This window comes from Ambystoma mexicanum, chromosome 3p (assembly GCF_040938575.1).
Source record: "Ambystoma mexicanum isolate Mex_15411 chromosome 3p, UKY_AmexF1_1, whole genome shotgun sequence".
NCBI lineage: Eukaryota > Metazoa > Chordata > Amphibia > Caudata > Ambystomatidae > Ambystoma > Ambystoma mexicanum.
This window is the reverse complement of record NC_090925.1, coordinates 314,989,980-315,006,800: the sequence shown is the minus strand read 5'-3', so window position 1 is coordinate 315,006,800 and position 16,821 is coordinate 314,989,980. Positions and strand designations below refer to the sequence as shown.

The 16,821-nt window shown below is 45.6% G+C and overlaps 1 protein-coding gene across 2 annotated transcripts in view; it reads right to left on the bottom strand.

The window, feature by feature from the left end:
- Positions 1 to 16,821, bottom strand: part of ZNF512B (zinc finger protein 512B) — a 1,156,964-nt gene that overhangs the window by 332,082 nt on the left and 808,061 nt on the right. For both annotated transcript variants that reach the window (XM_069650846.1, XM_069650847.1), the window contains exon 8: positions 10,693 to 10,824. In XM_069650846.1, the coding sequence (XP_069506947.1) occupies positions 10,693 to 10,824 (132 nt within the window). The remainder of the gene's footprint in view (positions 1 to 10,692; positions 10,825 to 16,821) is intronic.

Below are 16,821 nucleotides of genomic sequence, written 5' to 3'. Positions count from 1 at the left end.
AACATTAAAAACAAAACTGGCCCGCAGACGTGTGAAAAGAAAAACAGATTTAAAAAGCTACAGTGGAAAAAGATAGCACTGCTCACACAGAGGAATGTCAGGGAAATATGATATGGGGGGTTGACCAAAGCGAATGCATATTCACCTTTGAATAGATCCTTACTGCAGGAAAAAACAGTTCTGGCATGAAGGCAGGAAATTCATGATGACAAAGCTGCACTTCCCTCTGGATATCACCCGTCCTATAACCATCTCGCAATGAAATGTGATGCTGCTGAGGGGGTCATAATTCCCTGCTCTGCAGACATGAAGGCAGGAGCCCAGAGATTTCAAAGAAGGCAAAGTATGGCTGAAACTCGACCAGGAGGTGTGAGCCCTTCCTGCACCCACTACAAAGACCAAACTGCCAATTTCAAAGAGAGTCTTAAAAAATCTATGGTCACCGGCTGAACCCAGAGGAAGACAGATGGCTTTGGGGGATGAAGCGGCCCTCCCAGAGGTAGAACAAGACACTCTCAATTGACCTTAAAACACTGATTTCATTTTAGACATTTTTCGCACCAATCAGAATAAGGATTAATTTCGTTTTATGTCATTTTTTAATGTAATTTCCAGGCAGGTTTAAAAATATAAATGGAATTTCCCAGGACTTTGGGGAATGAAATGGCCAGTTAAGACTAGTTTCTAGCTGATCTGAACAGGTGACAAATATGACAGTTGGTGAAACGATGGAAAATGAAATTGGGAACATGCTTGATCAATTGCAGATTCATAACTGTTATACATTTTATGAAAAGGACCAAAATGTGCATTTCCCAGGACTTTGGGGAATGAAATGGCCAGTTAAGACTAGTTTCTAGCTGATCTGAACAGGTGACAAATATGACAGTTGGTGAAACGATGGAAAATGAAATTAGGAACATGCTTGATCAATTGCAGATTCATAACTGTTATACATTTTATGAAAAGGACCAAAATGTGCCAAATGGCCATGCTACATTGTACCGATTTGGCGATCGATTTATCTAAGTCCCCATGACCAGCTAAAACCGCATATCTGTTTCACATGGCACTGACTAGTATAATTATGTTATGGGACATAGCTAGTTTTTGCCAAAAGTGGTAATGAGAACAAAGAATTGTAATAAATGCAAACAGACAGATGGTGCTCTCTTCCCTTTAACCAATCATCCCAGCGGGTGGAGAGAGGAATGGTAAACTGTCCTATCCGAGCAGCAGGGATAATTACAGGGTACTCCCCCTCAATTGTAAAGTTAGTGATGTCATGTTTTCTATATAAAGGGAGCTGTACCAGGTCAGGGGGACACGCACAAAAACCAGGAGACAGGAGAAGGACGATGGAGAGAAGGCTGCTGAACCTTACCATCTTTGAGAGTGCAGTGAGCAGACCCCTTTCCCTAGCTGTCCAGAGTGCCCTGGGATCGAGCTGGCTTTCCTGAATCCTAAACCAAGGCATGCTTTGTAAGTAGTATATAACCCCAGCCCTAAATTGCATAAACCCCTTCATTTTTGGAGTAGTACATTTAATCCAATACCCCACTGAAAACCCCACATTGCCAGTGTAATCCAGTCATCTTCCCCTAGAAGAACAAGTTACTTCTTACCTTGTAACGTTCTTTCAATAGGATGTTCCTCCGACGTATTCCTTATCTATGATATTTGTATCTCCAGCTTGCTGGCCTCGGAAAATTTTTTCCCAGTAGAGGGCGCTGTGCGTTGACGTCCGTCGAGTAGGTGCTCCTCGACGGCCACCGTATCGACGCTGACGTCATCATGCCTATAAATGGCCACGCGCAGCGTCCGTTGCTCAGTTCCGTTTTGTAGAGTAAAGTAGTTATTGTATGAATGGTTACTACCCTTGAAGGAGCGTAAGCTGCAATCACAAGGGAAATGTTACTGCAGGGATGGATGGGAGGGGCGATAAGGAATACGTCGGAGGAACATCCCATCGAAAGAACGTTACAAGGTAAGAAGTAACTTGTTCTTCGAAGGGATTGTGTCCTCCGACGTATTCCTTATCTATGATAGACTCCCATAGCAGTGGTATGTGATTGGAGGCGGGAGTAAGAGATGCCATATTACCCTTTAAGAATGAACAGAGTCTAACACAGCTTTGCCAAATCTAGTCACTTGACTAGAGGAGGAATCCAGGCTATACAATTTGGTAAAGGTATGTGCGGACGACCATGTGGCAGCCGCACATGTCTCTAATTGGTACCCCTCTTTGAAGAGCTGAGGATGCTGCGATACCCCTGGTCAAATGAGCCCTTAGATTTTGAGGGGGCTCTTTCCCTGCCAGTTTGTAGCATTCCAGAATGGCTAAAATAATCCATCTGGAGATGGTTTGTTTGGTTATTGGTAATCCCAACTTATGTCCTGCGTAACCTACAAAGAGTTGGTCTGCTTGTCTAATTTTAGCAAGTCTACTGATATAAAAACTCAAGGCTCGCTTAGGGGCCAGCCTGTGTAGTCTATCTTCCTCTTTCCCCGGATGGGGAGGAGGATAGAATGAAGGTAGAGTAATCTTCTGAGTAATGTGAAATTCCGAAACTACCTTTGGGAGGAAGTTAGGCTTCACCTGTAGCACTACTTTGTCCTTGTGAAAAGTTGTATGAGGAGGTTTACAAGACAGGGCTTGTATCTCGCTAACCCTTCTAGCAGATGTTAATTCTACCAATAAAACAGTTTTGAGGGTGAGAAACTTCAATGAACAAGAGTGGAGTGGTTCAAAAGGAGCACCTTTTAGGAAGTTTAAAACTAGATTTAAGTCCCATAAGGGAACTTGGAATGGTCTTGGAGGGTAAACATTAGTTAGACCTTTGAGGTATTGTATTACCAATGGAATTTTGAAATATGATGGCTCCTCTGCAGTGCGCTTAAAGATCGATAGCGCTGCGAGATAGCCCTTGATAGTGCCAATTTGAAGGCCCGAATTTGCCAAATAAAGTAAGAAGGATAACACCGCAGGTGTACCACATGAAAAGGGTTCGATATTCTTTTCTCTGCACCAGCTGCAAAATGTATTCCAACGGCAGCGGTATAGAGTCTTAGTTGCTGGTCTTCTGGCCGAAAGCAACACCTCCATGACGTCATCTGGAAGGTCCCAATCCTTGTACCTCAACCTTTCAGATACCAAGCGTGAAGGTTGAGGGTCTTGATGGAGAACCTGACCTCCCTTCTGCGAGAGAAGATCCTCTCTGTACGGTAGACGAATTAGAGGACAGATGGACATGTCCAGAAGGTCCGGGTACCACGTTCTCCTGGCCCAATCCGGGGCAATTAGGATCATGGTCTTCCGAAACCTTCTCAACCTCCTGATCATTTGAGGAATGACAGAGACCGGAGGAAACACGTACAGATGTGGGAACTCCCAGTCCACTACGAACGCGTATCCTAGAGCTCCTCTCGGGGGAAATTCCCTTGAGCTAAATCTGTCGCACTTCCTGTTGATACGGGTGGCGAACAGATCCACTTGAGGGGTTCCCCAAAGGGCGAAGATCTCTTGAAGGACTTCCTGAGCTATCTCCCATTCGTGGGAGACTGTGTTCTGCCTGCTCAGAGCGTCCGCTGTCAAGTTCTTCTCTCCAGCTAGGTGAATTGCCGATAGAGAGATTCCTTCCTGAATTGCCCAAAACCAGAGCTGCATCGCCTCTCTGCACAGTGGCAGTGACCCTACGCCTCCTCTTTTGTTGAGGTAGTGCATGGCCACTGTATTGTCCGTCATTATCAGGACGTTTCTCCCCCATACAGACGGCAGAAAAGCCTTCAGTGCCAGTCTGATGGCTCTCAGCACCAACAGGTTGATGTGTAGTCTGGACTCCGATGGAGACCAACGACCGCTGATGGTCGAGTCGTTGGCATGGGCTCCCCACCCCGTGAGTGAGGCGTCTGTGACTACTGTTATCTCCGGCCATGGTTGCCAAAACAGTTCTCCTTTCAAGATGTTCTCTGGAGAGGCCCACCATAGAAGGTCGTGGGCTACCTTGTCCGGAATCCGGAGGAGATCTGTCATCCTCCCTGAGAATTGTGACCACTGAGTCCTCAGTGCCCACTGAAGGGATCTCATTCTCAGGCGAGCCTCTGGCACAAGGAATATGCAGGATGCCATGAAGCCTAGCAACCTCAAAAAGTCGTAGGCTGGGAGACGTTGGGCATTTTGAAACCTGGTGACCATCTGCAGAATATCTTGAGCCCTCACCTCTGGTGGCGAGGCTTTTCCCAGGGACGTGTCCAGGACTGCTCCAATGAACTGGAATCTCTGTGATGGTATCATCTGTGACTTCTTTAAATTGAGGGAGAAGCCCAGCCTGTGAAGGGAGTGGCAGACATAATCTAGTTGGATCCGAGCTTGTTCCGAAGAAACTGCTCTGATCAACCAATTGTCCAGGTAGGGGTAGACGTGAATCCCTTCCCTCCTTAGACTTGCAGCCACAACCGACATTAGCTTGGTGAAGACCCTCGGGGCGGAGGTCAGCCCAAATGGCAGAACTCGAAATTGATAAGGAGAGTTGCCAATTGCGAACCCCAGGTACTTCCTGTGCTTGGGATGGATAGGCACATGGAAATAAGCATCCTGAAGGTCCAGAGATACCAACCAGTCCTGAAGCTGGAGGGCCTGAAGGATCTGAGAGAGAGTTACCATCTTGAACTTGTTCTTCCTGAGGAACTTGTTCAATTCTCGTAAGTCCAGGATGAGTCTCAGTCCTCCGTCTTTCTTTGGTATGAGAAAGTAGGGGGAGTACCACCCCTTGTTCCTCTCCGCTACAGGTACCGGTTCTATGGCACCTTTCTCTAGCAGGTCTACAACTTCCTGCAAGAGGAGCGCATCCGGCACTTTCAGTGGGCTGTTCCCCGGTGGATGTCTCTGAGGGATGCGTAGAAAAGGGAGGCAGTAACCTTGGGCAACTGTCTCCAATGCCCAAGCATCTGACGTAATAGCCTGCCATTCCGTCAGATGGTGAGTTAAACTGCCCCCTACAGGTCTCTTGTGATGGGAGACCTCAGAGTGGTTTGGGAGTGGCTGATGCAGTTGCCGAAGGTAAAGCGGCTCCTGCTCCTGCTGATGCGGCTTTCTTTCCTTTACCTCGTCCACCACGGGTAAATTTTCCTTGGCCTCTTTGAGTCGGCCGTCCTCTGCCTCTTCCATATGAGGAATAATAGCAAAAGGACCTTCCTCTCCAAGAGGATCCTGAGGGACGAAAATGAGTTTGTCGGATTGCAGCTCCTAGTGACTTAGCTGCTGCTTTAGATGTTTGTAGTTTTTCCAAAAAGTCATCCGCCTTTTTACCAAATAGGGAAGAACAGTCAAAGGGCATATTTAATAGGCTTCTGGCCTGTACGTCAGAAGCAAAGCCGGACTTTCTCAACCACGCATGCCTGCGGATTGTGGTACTTGCCGCCATGGCCCTGCTGATACTGTCAGCAGAATCAATGCCAGTTTGAAGGGACTCACACATTGCATCTTTACCATCTCTGATGACATTTAAAAATGCATCCCTTTCTTCTCCTTCCGGTATGCAGTCAGCCGCCGATGAAGCACACTCCCAAAGGGTGTGGCTGAACCTAGCGAGCGCACAAGTTGCATTAATAGATTTTAAAGCCATGCTACAGGCTGAGAAGACTTTCTTAGCCATGGCATCATATTTTTTATCATCCCTATCCTGAGGAGCAGTAGGGTACGCAGAAGTACTGCCTGATGAAGTTGCAGCCTGGACCACAAGACTCTCTGGAGTAGGGTGCTTAGATAGGTATTCAGAGTCAGCAGCAGATACCCTATATTTCGCTGACAACTTCTTGTTAACCGCAGGGACAACTTCAGGAGTTTCCCAGTTAGTCAAAATCTTTCTTTGTAAAGCAGAATGAAAGGGAACCACAGGATCCTCCTGTGGACCTTTATCCAGAATATCTGTGAGGTCATTCTGTTGAAAAACAGGTGAAGGCGCAGACCAACCCATGAACTCCATAATTCTTGACATTAGGGTTCTATAAGGGGTATCAGCATGTTCCCCTGGGTCTGGTTTGACAAATTCCACTTCTGGGGAAGTGTCTAGGCCACTTGCTTCCTGTAATGCATCCTGAAGGTCTTTCAACCTTCTTTCCTCAGAGGCAAGAGTCTCCGGTTCAGGTAATGTGGTCCTCTGCAGCCCAAAAGGCCTTTCTTGATCAGAATCTTCCCTTTCTTCGAAAATTGAAGTTAAGGGGGGGATGCTCTGGTCTGTGAAATGGTATAAAACCCATCTCTAAGGCAGAGGGAGCCATCATCAGTGGCCTTGAAATGGTTGATGTCGTCGACGCCGATGTAAAAATCCTCGAAGGTGCCGACAAAGGCGTCGAGAAAACTGGAAGAGGCCTCGAAGAACTCAAGAAGATTGGAATCCTGCTCGAGGATGTCGACGACGTTCTCGACGTCGTGTCGGAGGCTCTCGGTGTAACCGTTGGCTGTGGAATAGTCGTAGGTTTTTCTTTTATCGGCGTCGATGTCGGCATCGACTCGATCGACGGATGCGTCGAAGAACCCTTCGATAACGGCGTCGATGGCGCCGATCTATGCTTCGAAGGGGCTTTCGACGATGGCGTCGAAGATGCTTTACTTCCCGATGGCTCATGGCGCTTTCGGGTCGACTCTTTCGCCGGGTGCTTCGACTCGCGGCGTTTAGATTTTTTGGGCTTTTCACCCGGGCTATCACCCTCAGCTGACTTCGAGGGGGACGAGGCCGCTTTCTCGAAGACACTTAGCATCTTTTTTCTGAATTCCTCCCACTCAGCTTGAGAGCTGTGTTTATTGGGGCAATTTACTCTTTCAGGGGAACTAGAAGACGACGATAAAGGGGATCTTCTTTGTCTTTTTTTCGAGTGTCTAGACCTCGACGAGTGGTGGGAGCCACTTCGAGACCTAGACCGAGAATGCTTTCGACGGTGAAGAGACGAATGGCTCGACTCTACCGCGGAAGTTAAAATTGACTTACCTCTCTCGAGCTTCCCCTTACGCTCCTTCAAGGCTTTCGCCGTCATGGATAGGCATTCCTCACACTCCGAACACTGGTGTTCGATTCCCAGACACCACAAACAGATCCTGTGAGGATCCGTCAACAACATTTTCTTCCCACAGTCTCAGCATTTTTTGAAACCGGACCGAGGAGTCGTCGGGTCGGAGGAGGAAGCCATCGAGTACGAGTCGGTTTTCTCGAGGAAATATGAATAAATATCGACTGATGAACTGAGCAACGGTATTCCGCGGCACACGAAGCGCGGAAAAACGGAACTGAGCATCGGACGCTGCGCGTGGCCATTTATAGGCATGATGACGTCGGCGTCGCTACAGTGGCCGTCGAGGAGCACCTACTCGATGGACGTCGATGCACAGCGCCCTCTACTGGGAAAACATTTTCCGAGGCCAGCAAGCTGGAGATACAAATATCATAGATAAGGAATACGTCGGAGGACACAATCCCTTCGAAGAATCCCTTATTTGCTTGTGTATGTTAGCATATCTCCTTTGAAAAACCTCTCAGTACCTGTGTAAAACCTTAGTATATTTTTAAATAAATCAATTAATTCCCCCATTGAAATTCACAGTACAAGATTGTTGAAATTCGAAAATCAACCATCTTGTACCTGCTGTTTGAATTTAATTGTTATGGTGTTTGAATTTAATTGTTATAGTAATTAAAGTAGTGCCTCAAAAGGACTAGTCTCCTGAAAACCGAATTTGTCCATGTATTGTCTATATTACCAAACAAATCCCTATTTGCATCTGTCCGTTTAAACCCCAACTAGTTTTATTATTGTGAGCAATCCCTTTTGCCTAGAAGTCTACCTGTTATGTGCCTCTGTCATGGTCACTGAAAACCGATTTTCCAATTGTAAGCTAAACCTCTTCCCTGAGCTGCCTGTCATTGTAAGCCCCAGTATAAACACATTTCCATTTTCCACCGTATTTACCCTTTGCATTTGCTTTTTCTCAAAACCGACTTTCCCACTTCATTTCTATTTTTGCCTTGGTGTGCAGATTAGTATTCTCTCATGTTTCCCTATGTCCTAAGTGTAAGCAATACGAATTTCCTTCTATTCTGTCCCCTAGCAGTTGTGAGTAAGAATCAAAATCCCATTGTGCCATTTTGCTCCAAAAACGGGTTTTCCCTTTCTTTGCCAACTTCCAATCTTCGGGTGGTGGGCTTTACCCCAAATCCGATTTTTCTCTCTATTCCTACTCCTTGTCACTGCCTTCCATTCAAAGGAATCAAGTCTAATTGATGTTTGGGGTGAGTGCTAAACCGTTGGTGCTATCACTTGGTGGACATTTTTTTTTTCTGTTTTGCCATTAAAGACCTGTGTGAACTGTAATAGGATATCTTAAACTAATTGTTCTGTGGGGAGCATTGCATTTGTGTTGCCACAACATCGGTGGCTGTTATGAAATAGTTTGACTTTCCTTTTTCATGAAATACTAAATTAATAAATATATTATTGATACACACCGGCCTGGTTCCTAGTCCATTGTGACATTGGGTGTTTGTGGAGGTTGGGTCTGAGACGGGTTGGAGGCCTACTCAAAAAGAATCCGTAGTATATTAAAAGTAAAATGCATTTTATTGTACGCCACATTCATTGTCGGGGAAGGAGTCCCAAGCTATAGTGTGCCATGTAATAAAACCGTGACATGAGGGTGGTAAATATTTAGAATCAGAGTTGAGGGTCAGAATGTATCTACCACATTTTGTGCACCCCTCCTCCCATAGAAATGGCATGGGCGCAAAGTCCACGCCTCATCAATATGCTTACCTTGCTGTGGGCGTCTGCGTTCTGGCCTAGGATCCCTTCCCAAGGACCTGTCTGTAAAGGAATTGGGAGTGGTGCCCTCACCCCCTCTCTTTTCTGGAACCTATTTTTCCCCAAAATGTTTTTTTACCTTTTAAAATAACTGATCGGTGGGCTTTGGCTAAGTCCTCTGCAGTGGGACATTTGTGACTGCCTAGCCCCTTTGTAGATTAATAACTATGGACAGAAATCTTTTTCCAAAATTATGCAATAACCTTTTAAAATAACTTACCAGTTAGGTTTGGCCACGTCTTATGCAGGGGGACTTTTATGACTATCTAACCCCTCTGCAGGTTCACGACCTGTGGACTGAAATCCAAGAACACTGGAACTTACTTGCCCTTTGCGGGAAGAACAGCTGAAGTTATGGTAACTGCTATATAATTATTTTAAAGACTGTTTTATATCTGTGTAACCACGTTCTCTCTCACCCACTGCTTTATATGATAGCATATAACTGTGTTTAAGTGTACAGTGTTGTATAGAAGGCTATGGAGCGATCTATTGCACACATAAATGTGTAGATATAATTTTGCATAGTCCTATTAATTGTTGCCCACATGTGTTTCAGGCCTAATAGATAATCTTTATACATCAGTGTGGATCTCTTTTACTTTGATATATAAATGTGCTGTTAACTGTGCCTCCAAACTAAAGCCCTGACCCCACCGGTCTGCCTTACTGCCCCAGCCAATATGGTTGTAGGTCATTTGCTTGACATCCAATAGATAGTCAGGTAAAAATGCAATTAGCTCAACCTACCTATTTTTAAATGAAAGCCTTTTTTATGGGGAGGTGTGGGGTCCAAACCTCCCCCCTATACACCTTCAAAGCACCTTCTTTCACCTTCCCATTTATCACTTTACATTACTTGTCCCCTGTCGATCTGAAATGAAGTAAGGTCGATCTTAAAGTACATAAGCAAAAAATGTCTGCCCTCTTACCCGGTCCATCCAATGGATGTCGACCTAAAGACTCCATAATGCTTATGCTATGGAGAGATAATTTGGTAAGCCCCTTTTTCATCCACAAGAGTGGTTTCTCAGAGCCCCCACACTAGTGGTAGCTCTGAAAATCCCTCCTGACAAATTATTATGAAATCTAAAAATTGCACAGCGCCAAGCTTCTTATATCTAATATTTAAATCAGGGTATTTTCATACCACAGAAGACACAAAGAACTAAAACGAGTTATCTATTTACTTTAAAGAGTATATCCCTTCTTGTATGACTTCTAATCACGTAAGAATGTATTTTAGACCCCAATGTAAATAGAAAGGGGACGTTTGGGCTGTTTTAACTGGTGAAGATAGTCTAAAAGACTGACTAATGGCCAAGATCACTCTAACATCAGTGAGGAAACAACTACATTGCTTATTGCACATAGTCACCAATTATTGCACATAGTCACCAACTGGGAACACACACCAACTGTGCAGGCACTAGTACGAAAAGGACACCCCAGACAGAGTAAAGGGACTACAGCGTTTGATCACACTAGAGATCCACGGGAACAAACAGCTCTAGTACAGGAACATTTGTCTCAACTGGGCATTCAGAAGAATCTCACAGAAAACAATGACTAATGCCACATCACACTCCAGTATCTACGAAGGACAAAAACCACTCACACAAAAAGACAATGAAGCACCCCAGTTACAAAATACACTCTGAAATGTAAGATAGCATGTGTTTTTTTGCTTCATTGCATCTTGGTAATGTAAAAGGCCACTGGGGGAGGAGTTAAACGTAGGATGGTAAAGTTAAGTGACAACTTACTAACTCCCACTTTTGCAGTATTCATAGGGGGGCATGAACTACATATTTGAGAGTAAGGCCAATGCTGCGACATTACCTGCAGTATAGACCACAACTTCTCTCCGGGCACTCAGTCCCAAAGGCCTCCGCCGTATCTCTGTTCTCAAGCAACTGCCTTCTGGCTTTCGGTGATGACCAACCTTGCTCTTTTCATCTGTTTTTCCAAGGCCTGGAAGGAAACGGACAGCATGTGCTGAAAAAAACACCCAACCAATATTAAAAGTACTGGGGCACAGCACAAAGGTTTACAGTGCTAAACCTTTAAAAAGAGGGCATCCAATACTTTCCAGTAGAAGACAATGAGTCAAGACACAAGGCCTTAACATAGAACACCAATAACATGGTCACAAAAACGTTTTTGGATAATTTTACAAATAAGGCAGCGGGTTAGGCCGTGACTGTCAGATAAGAGAAAAGAGGGCCGTGCCAGGCCTAACACCATCACAACCGTGAGAAAAACGTTGCCAACCTATAGCAATCATATTTCTGATTGATATCTTGTATAGATCTGCATGTTGCCTGCCATGAAGCGTTTGGGTTCACAATTGTCTCCTGTTTTAGTTAAAAATATAATATTAAAATGAAGGGCTGAAACCATTGGCTTATCTGCAATCAGACCTCTGTAGGATATAGACCCAAAGTCACACAAAGCCGTAACCATCACAGCTAGGCCCTAGTTATTTTGTTATACTTATTTTTAACTGTGAGAGAAAGACATATGATATCATGTAAAGCTTTACCCCGAGAGACGGGGAGGGTTTCATTTGAATCTAAAACATATCAGCTACACAACTATACTTACAGGTAAGAAACTGGTTTATTTTGCAGCTTTCCTGTTGTATTCACAAGCTATGTAGAGACAAATAAGTTTCCACATAAGGGGACGTGGATAGGAGGCTACATATATATGTTACACTGCCTGCGGTGGCAGCCGTGTAGTTATGGTTAAGTTGCTAAACCCATAGGAAGACCACTTTTTTCGGCAGCTTATAACTTCGCTCCCCCCTGGAGGAATCCTCACCGAACTTTGCAGTTATAAGTTATAGGGGGGGGGGTCCTTCATTATTTTTTTTTCTCCATAGACTGAATGGGGAAAAACCTTGTACACGGCTACAGGGCGAACGGCTGGACGGATTTTCACCAAATTTGCGGCAGGAGCGGGGGCTTGGTTCAGAAAACGTGCTTTTGTGTGTTTGGTGGAAATCCGACCAGTACTTTTGTTGCAAAGAACTGAAATGTATGTCTCAAAAAATTAGTGATATCCGGCTCCGCTCCGCGGACAGAAAGCTTATTGGCTTGCAGTGCGCTGTGATGTCGGCGAACATTGGACGCGGCGGTGGTTGGCTGGAGGGAAGCGTGCTGTGCGTCAATGTTTTTGGGAAACGCTGCCATGCTGTATCGGATGATAGTGTTGTGTGTGGCAAGCCCCTAAGGCATTGTGTGCATGGCTGGGGCTCTTGTACGTAACAGTGTGGCCACTAAAATTAGTCATATCTGGCTCTGCTCCGGTGTCCCATTTCCCTGTTCGCTGCACGGTAAAAAATTTGATTGCACTGCAGTGTGCGGTGACGTGATGTGCGTCATAGGTATTTGATAACGCCGGCATGTTGTATCAGAGGACAATTCGGCGGTGGAAGTGCCTGCAAAACATAGTTTACAGCATCTGGTGGAGGGAAGAAGGGATGGAAAGGGTGGGGGAGTGAGAAGTCCTTCATCTGATATATCTCACTATAAGAAGACGGTGGTGTGCCAGCGCTATCCGTACATACTACGGCAATTTGCTGTTACCTCAACAGGCAACAACCTTGTGTGGTAATTGCAGGCAGCCTTTGTTATGGCATGCCAGCTCCAGCAGCGATCTCTTTCTGTGGCGAGTGGTGGCAGGCTGAATTGGAGAAGGGGAGTGCATTCCACATGACATGAACATTTAAGCATAGCGTGTACTATGGTGTGTTGTGTGTAGTAAGTCCGTAACCCTTGCACAGAAAAGTATGGCCACTGGTTGAAAAGTTATGTCCACTGGTTGCAAGTAGGTGTCACATTGTTGTCTTGTGTGTGGTTTGGCTGCATTGCACACATTGTTGGTTGCATGGGTGTGGCAATAGTTAGAACATCCCACAGTTGTCGGTGTATGGGTGGAGATTCTGCTGTGAACAGTCCTGCAGTGTGTCCACTGTGTCCAGTTTGGAATAGTGTCCAAAGCGCTATATAAACCTAATAAATACAAATACAAATACATATAGAAGAGGTTACGGTTCAACTGGTTCTTATATGTGCTTGGATAATCTGCATTGCGCAGATTAATAAGTGTTGCTGTGCACTATGCAGTATTGCTTTTATGCACGTACTAGAGTATTGGGAGCAGGACCAATGTTGTGAAGATTGTGTTGTTTGGTTGGCATTAATACAATGCTTTGTGAATGGAAGTGGGTAGCGGTCCCAAATAATGTGGTATGTTTGTGCATTATGGTAAGTGGAACATGTGTGCTTGCATCCCTGCTTTATGGTGCGGCGGTTGGGTAGATGTGCTGGTGCCTATGTTGCCTTTGTGAATTCTGGCACATGGCTACATGTTCGCCTGCATGGCTCTGTTATGTTGTGGTGGGTGTGGGCAAGGCCTAGACAGTTGGGTGCATTGCCAAAGGCCATAGGCCATGCACCCAACAGTCTTGGCCTTGCCCACACCCACCACAACATAATGCAGCAATGCAGTTGTAACTCTGCACGTCTTCGAAGGCGGGGACCTTTACACAATGGTTGTGGAGGACATTGTAGACTTGTTAGAACACCAGAAGTGAGCTGCTATGCGTACATTAGCATATGGTGTATGTCATTGCACGTTTTGCACATTAGGGAGTCACATGTGACTATTTGCGTTTGCTAGGGTTTGCCCTTTATAAGAACCTTTAAATGTTGCGTTGGATTCATGGCTGGAGCCCTTGAACTGACAATTTCAAGTAGGTTTGACATTCTTGCTTTGTGTGTGTGGTTTGGCTACATTGCATACATTGTTGATCCCATTGGTGTGGTGATTGTTAGAACATCTTACAGTTGTTGGTGCATGGCTGTAGATGCTGCAATCAGCAGTGCTGTAGCATGTCCAGTGGGTGCAGTGTTGGAATACTGTCCATATAGAAGAGGGCACGCGTGAAGTGGATGCAATATGTGCTTGGGTAGTTGCATTGAGCAGAGTAGTAAGTGTTGTACTGCACTCTGCGCTATTGCTTGTATACAGTTACTTCTTACAGTTGTTGCTGCATGGGTGGAGATGCTGCAGTGAGCAGTGCTGCAGCGTGTCCACTGGGTGAAGTGTTGGAATAGTGTCCATATAGAAGAGGGTATGGTTGAACTGGTTCTTGGGTAGTCTGCATTATGCAGATTAGTAAGTGTTGTCATGCACTATTGGTTCTATGCACTTACTAGAGTGTTGGGAGTAGGACCAATGCTGTCAAGATTTTGTTGTTTGGTTGGCAGTAATACAATGCTTGTGAATGGAAGTGGGCAGGGGTGCCAAACAGTGTGGTACATTTGTGGATTATGGTAACTGGAACATGTTTGCATGCATCGCTGTATTACGGGGCGGCGTTTGGGTAGAAGTGCTGGTGCCTATGTTGCCTTTGTGAATTCTGGAACCTGGTTACATATTCGCCTGCACAGCTCTGTTATGTTGTGGTGGGTGTGGGCAAGACTGTTGGGTGCATGGCCAAATGCCGTAGGACATATGCCAGGCACCCAACAGCCTAGGCCTTCATCACAGCCACCACAACATAATGCAGCCATGCAGTTGTAACTCTGTATGTATTTGAAGTTGGTGACTTTTACACAATGGTTGTGGAGGACATTGTAGACTTGGTGGAACAGCATAAGTGAGCTGCTATGCGTACATTAGCATATGGTGTACAATAGGCACTTCACCTGTTGCACAATAGGGAGCCACATGTCACCAGATATTGCAGCATGAAAGGAAGTGCTCAGCAGCACACATTTAAAATATGGCCAATGTACACAACCTCCTACATACCGTTCAGCACACCCAATGCAACGTTATGCAGCCATGCATGCAATTTTGTGGCCTGGTTGAAAGCTGGCAGGCTCAATTACAGATGTGGAGTGTATTGTACATGACATGAGCATTTAAACGTAGGGTGTACTATGGTGTGTTCTCTGTGGTGAGGGCCTAGCGCTTTGTATGCATGGCTGAAGTGGAAAGGGAAGAAGGACTGTCCCTGCTTTACTGGGGCGCGGCCCTCACTGTAGCTGGGAAGGCGAACGCGCCACATCCTGCCCTTTTAAGCATGGTGGAAATGGAACTGTGAGAATTAGCCAATCAGGTGTCAAGGCTGTGCCTCACAAGAAGGGCTGGTACTATTTTTCCCCATCAGTCTGTGTAGAGAGGGTGGCAGGCAGCCATGGAGAGACGCAGAGTCCTAATAGTGGGTGATACCTTTGTGCAAGATCTGTACAGGTACTCTGCGCAAAGAGGCATGGCTGCTAATTTTGCGCTGGAAGGAGAGGAGGCTTTCTGGGGCACTGTCTATGAGGGCAGTTTCGGTGGTATGGTTGACCTTTGCAGATGTGTGGCCTTTGTCGGTACTGTTGATGTTGTCATACTGCATTATGGAGCTCTACATTTGGGGTACATATTGTGTGGACGTTTGCTCCCTCGCCTAAAGAAGTTGATGGAAGAAGTGATGCAGATTTTTCCCACTGTCAAGGTGGTTTTCTCAAGCATACCACCAAGAGGAGCATGGGACCATGCTGGTGTATTTTGTCCCCAGCCAGAGGTCAGAAGGTGTTTCATTAACATAAGCATGTGTCAATTTATGTCCACTGCTGGGATGTTCTCCACCGACTATGACATCATTAATGAGCAGAATTTGCGCTGGTCCCATGAAAATGGCATTTTTTTTACCAACATTGGCAATGCTGTTTTGTTTTACACTGTGCAAAAAGTGTTGAAGACAATCTGTAACAATGTAAGGAGGCAAACAAAAGAGGAAAAACAATAAAGGTTCTTTTTAAGCATGTAAAAAAAAAAACCTTTTTCTGAGAGACCAATAAAGACCCAATCCCCTAACCTGTTTCACACTTTTACCCCCCCCAACCCTTCCCCTTCCCAACTGGTTGCTTGCTGAAGCGAGTGACACTGAGGGAGTTGGAGACGGATGAGGGAAGAGCTTGAACACTGAGATATTTAGAAAGTGAGAGTTACAGGTATTGAGGCCCCAGGGCACACGAGGCCTTGTGCATAATGCAGAGGGTTTTGACCTTATTCTTCGCAGCTACTGGGAGCCAATGCAGACATTTCAGTCCCAGAGATATATGATCCCTGGGTTTGAGGTCAAGCACAAAGCGTGCAGTCTTCTTCTAGATGAGTTACAGAGTAGAAGCAGGCATATTTAGAACGAGGCTGTTGCAATAGTCTACCCTAGAGAGAGCCACAGCTGTGGAGACAGTGAGCTTTTCGGATGTTGCTTTAGATTGGTAACATACATTCAGTGCCGGCTTTGGTGGCATATTTATACGATGTATGTAGGAGATGCGTTAGTGGGGAAACAAATTCGTAGTATTGCCGGAAGGAAAGAAGAGAGAGTTCCTGTTTCGATATTACAATGGATGATTTGGGTAAAATGGAAACGTTGCAAGCCTATATAATTGAAGTGCCACTTGGCGGTAGTGGATGGAAGAAAAAAACCAGTAACCTTTTTAAGAACGTAATGGATGCTCACTGGCAGATACCGTCCGCACAGGCACTTACAACGGAGTTGTAAACATACAGCAGAAGTTTTCCTACCTCCACTTTGTGGCTATGTGGATGAATGTTGATGCAGAAATCTTGCATTCTTTTACTGAACTTTTTACTGGCCATGCTTTTTAATGACATGCCACTTGGAGGCTTAATGTGCAATGGTACATATGAAGTGTTGTCTTGGATGCCATTGGTGGATGCGTGTGCGACTATTTAACAGTACCCAATGAGGTAGTGATGGACAATAAAATAGTGGAAGGACGCTTCCTGCTTTACTGGGGCGCGGCCCTCGCGGTGCTTGGGGAAGCACACGTGCCACATTCTGTGCTTCTCACCATGCTGGCCAATGGAAATGGGACTGGGGGGATTGTCCAATCAGGTGCTCAAGGTGGGCGTCACAGTAAAGGCTGGCATTAT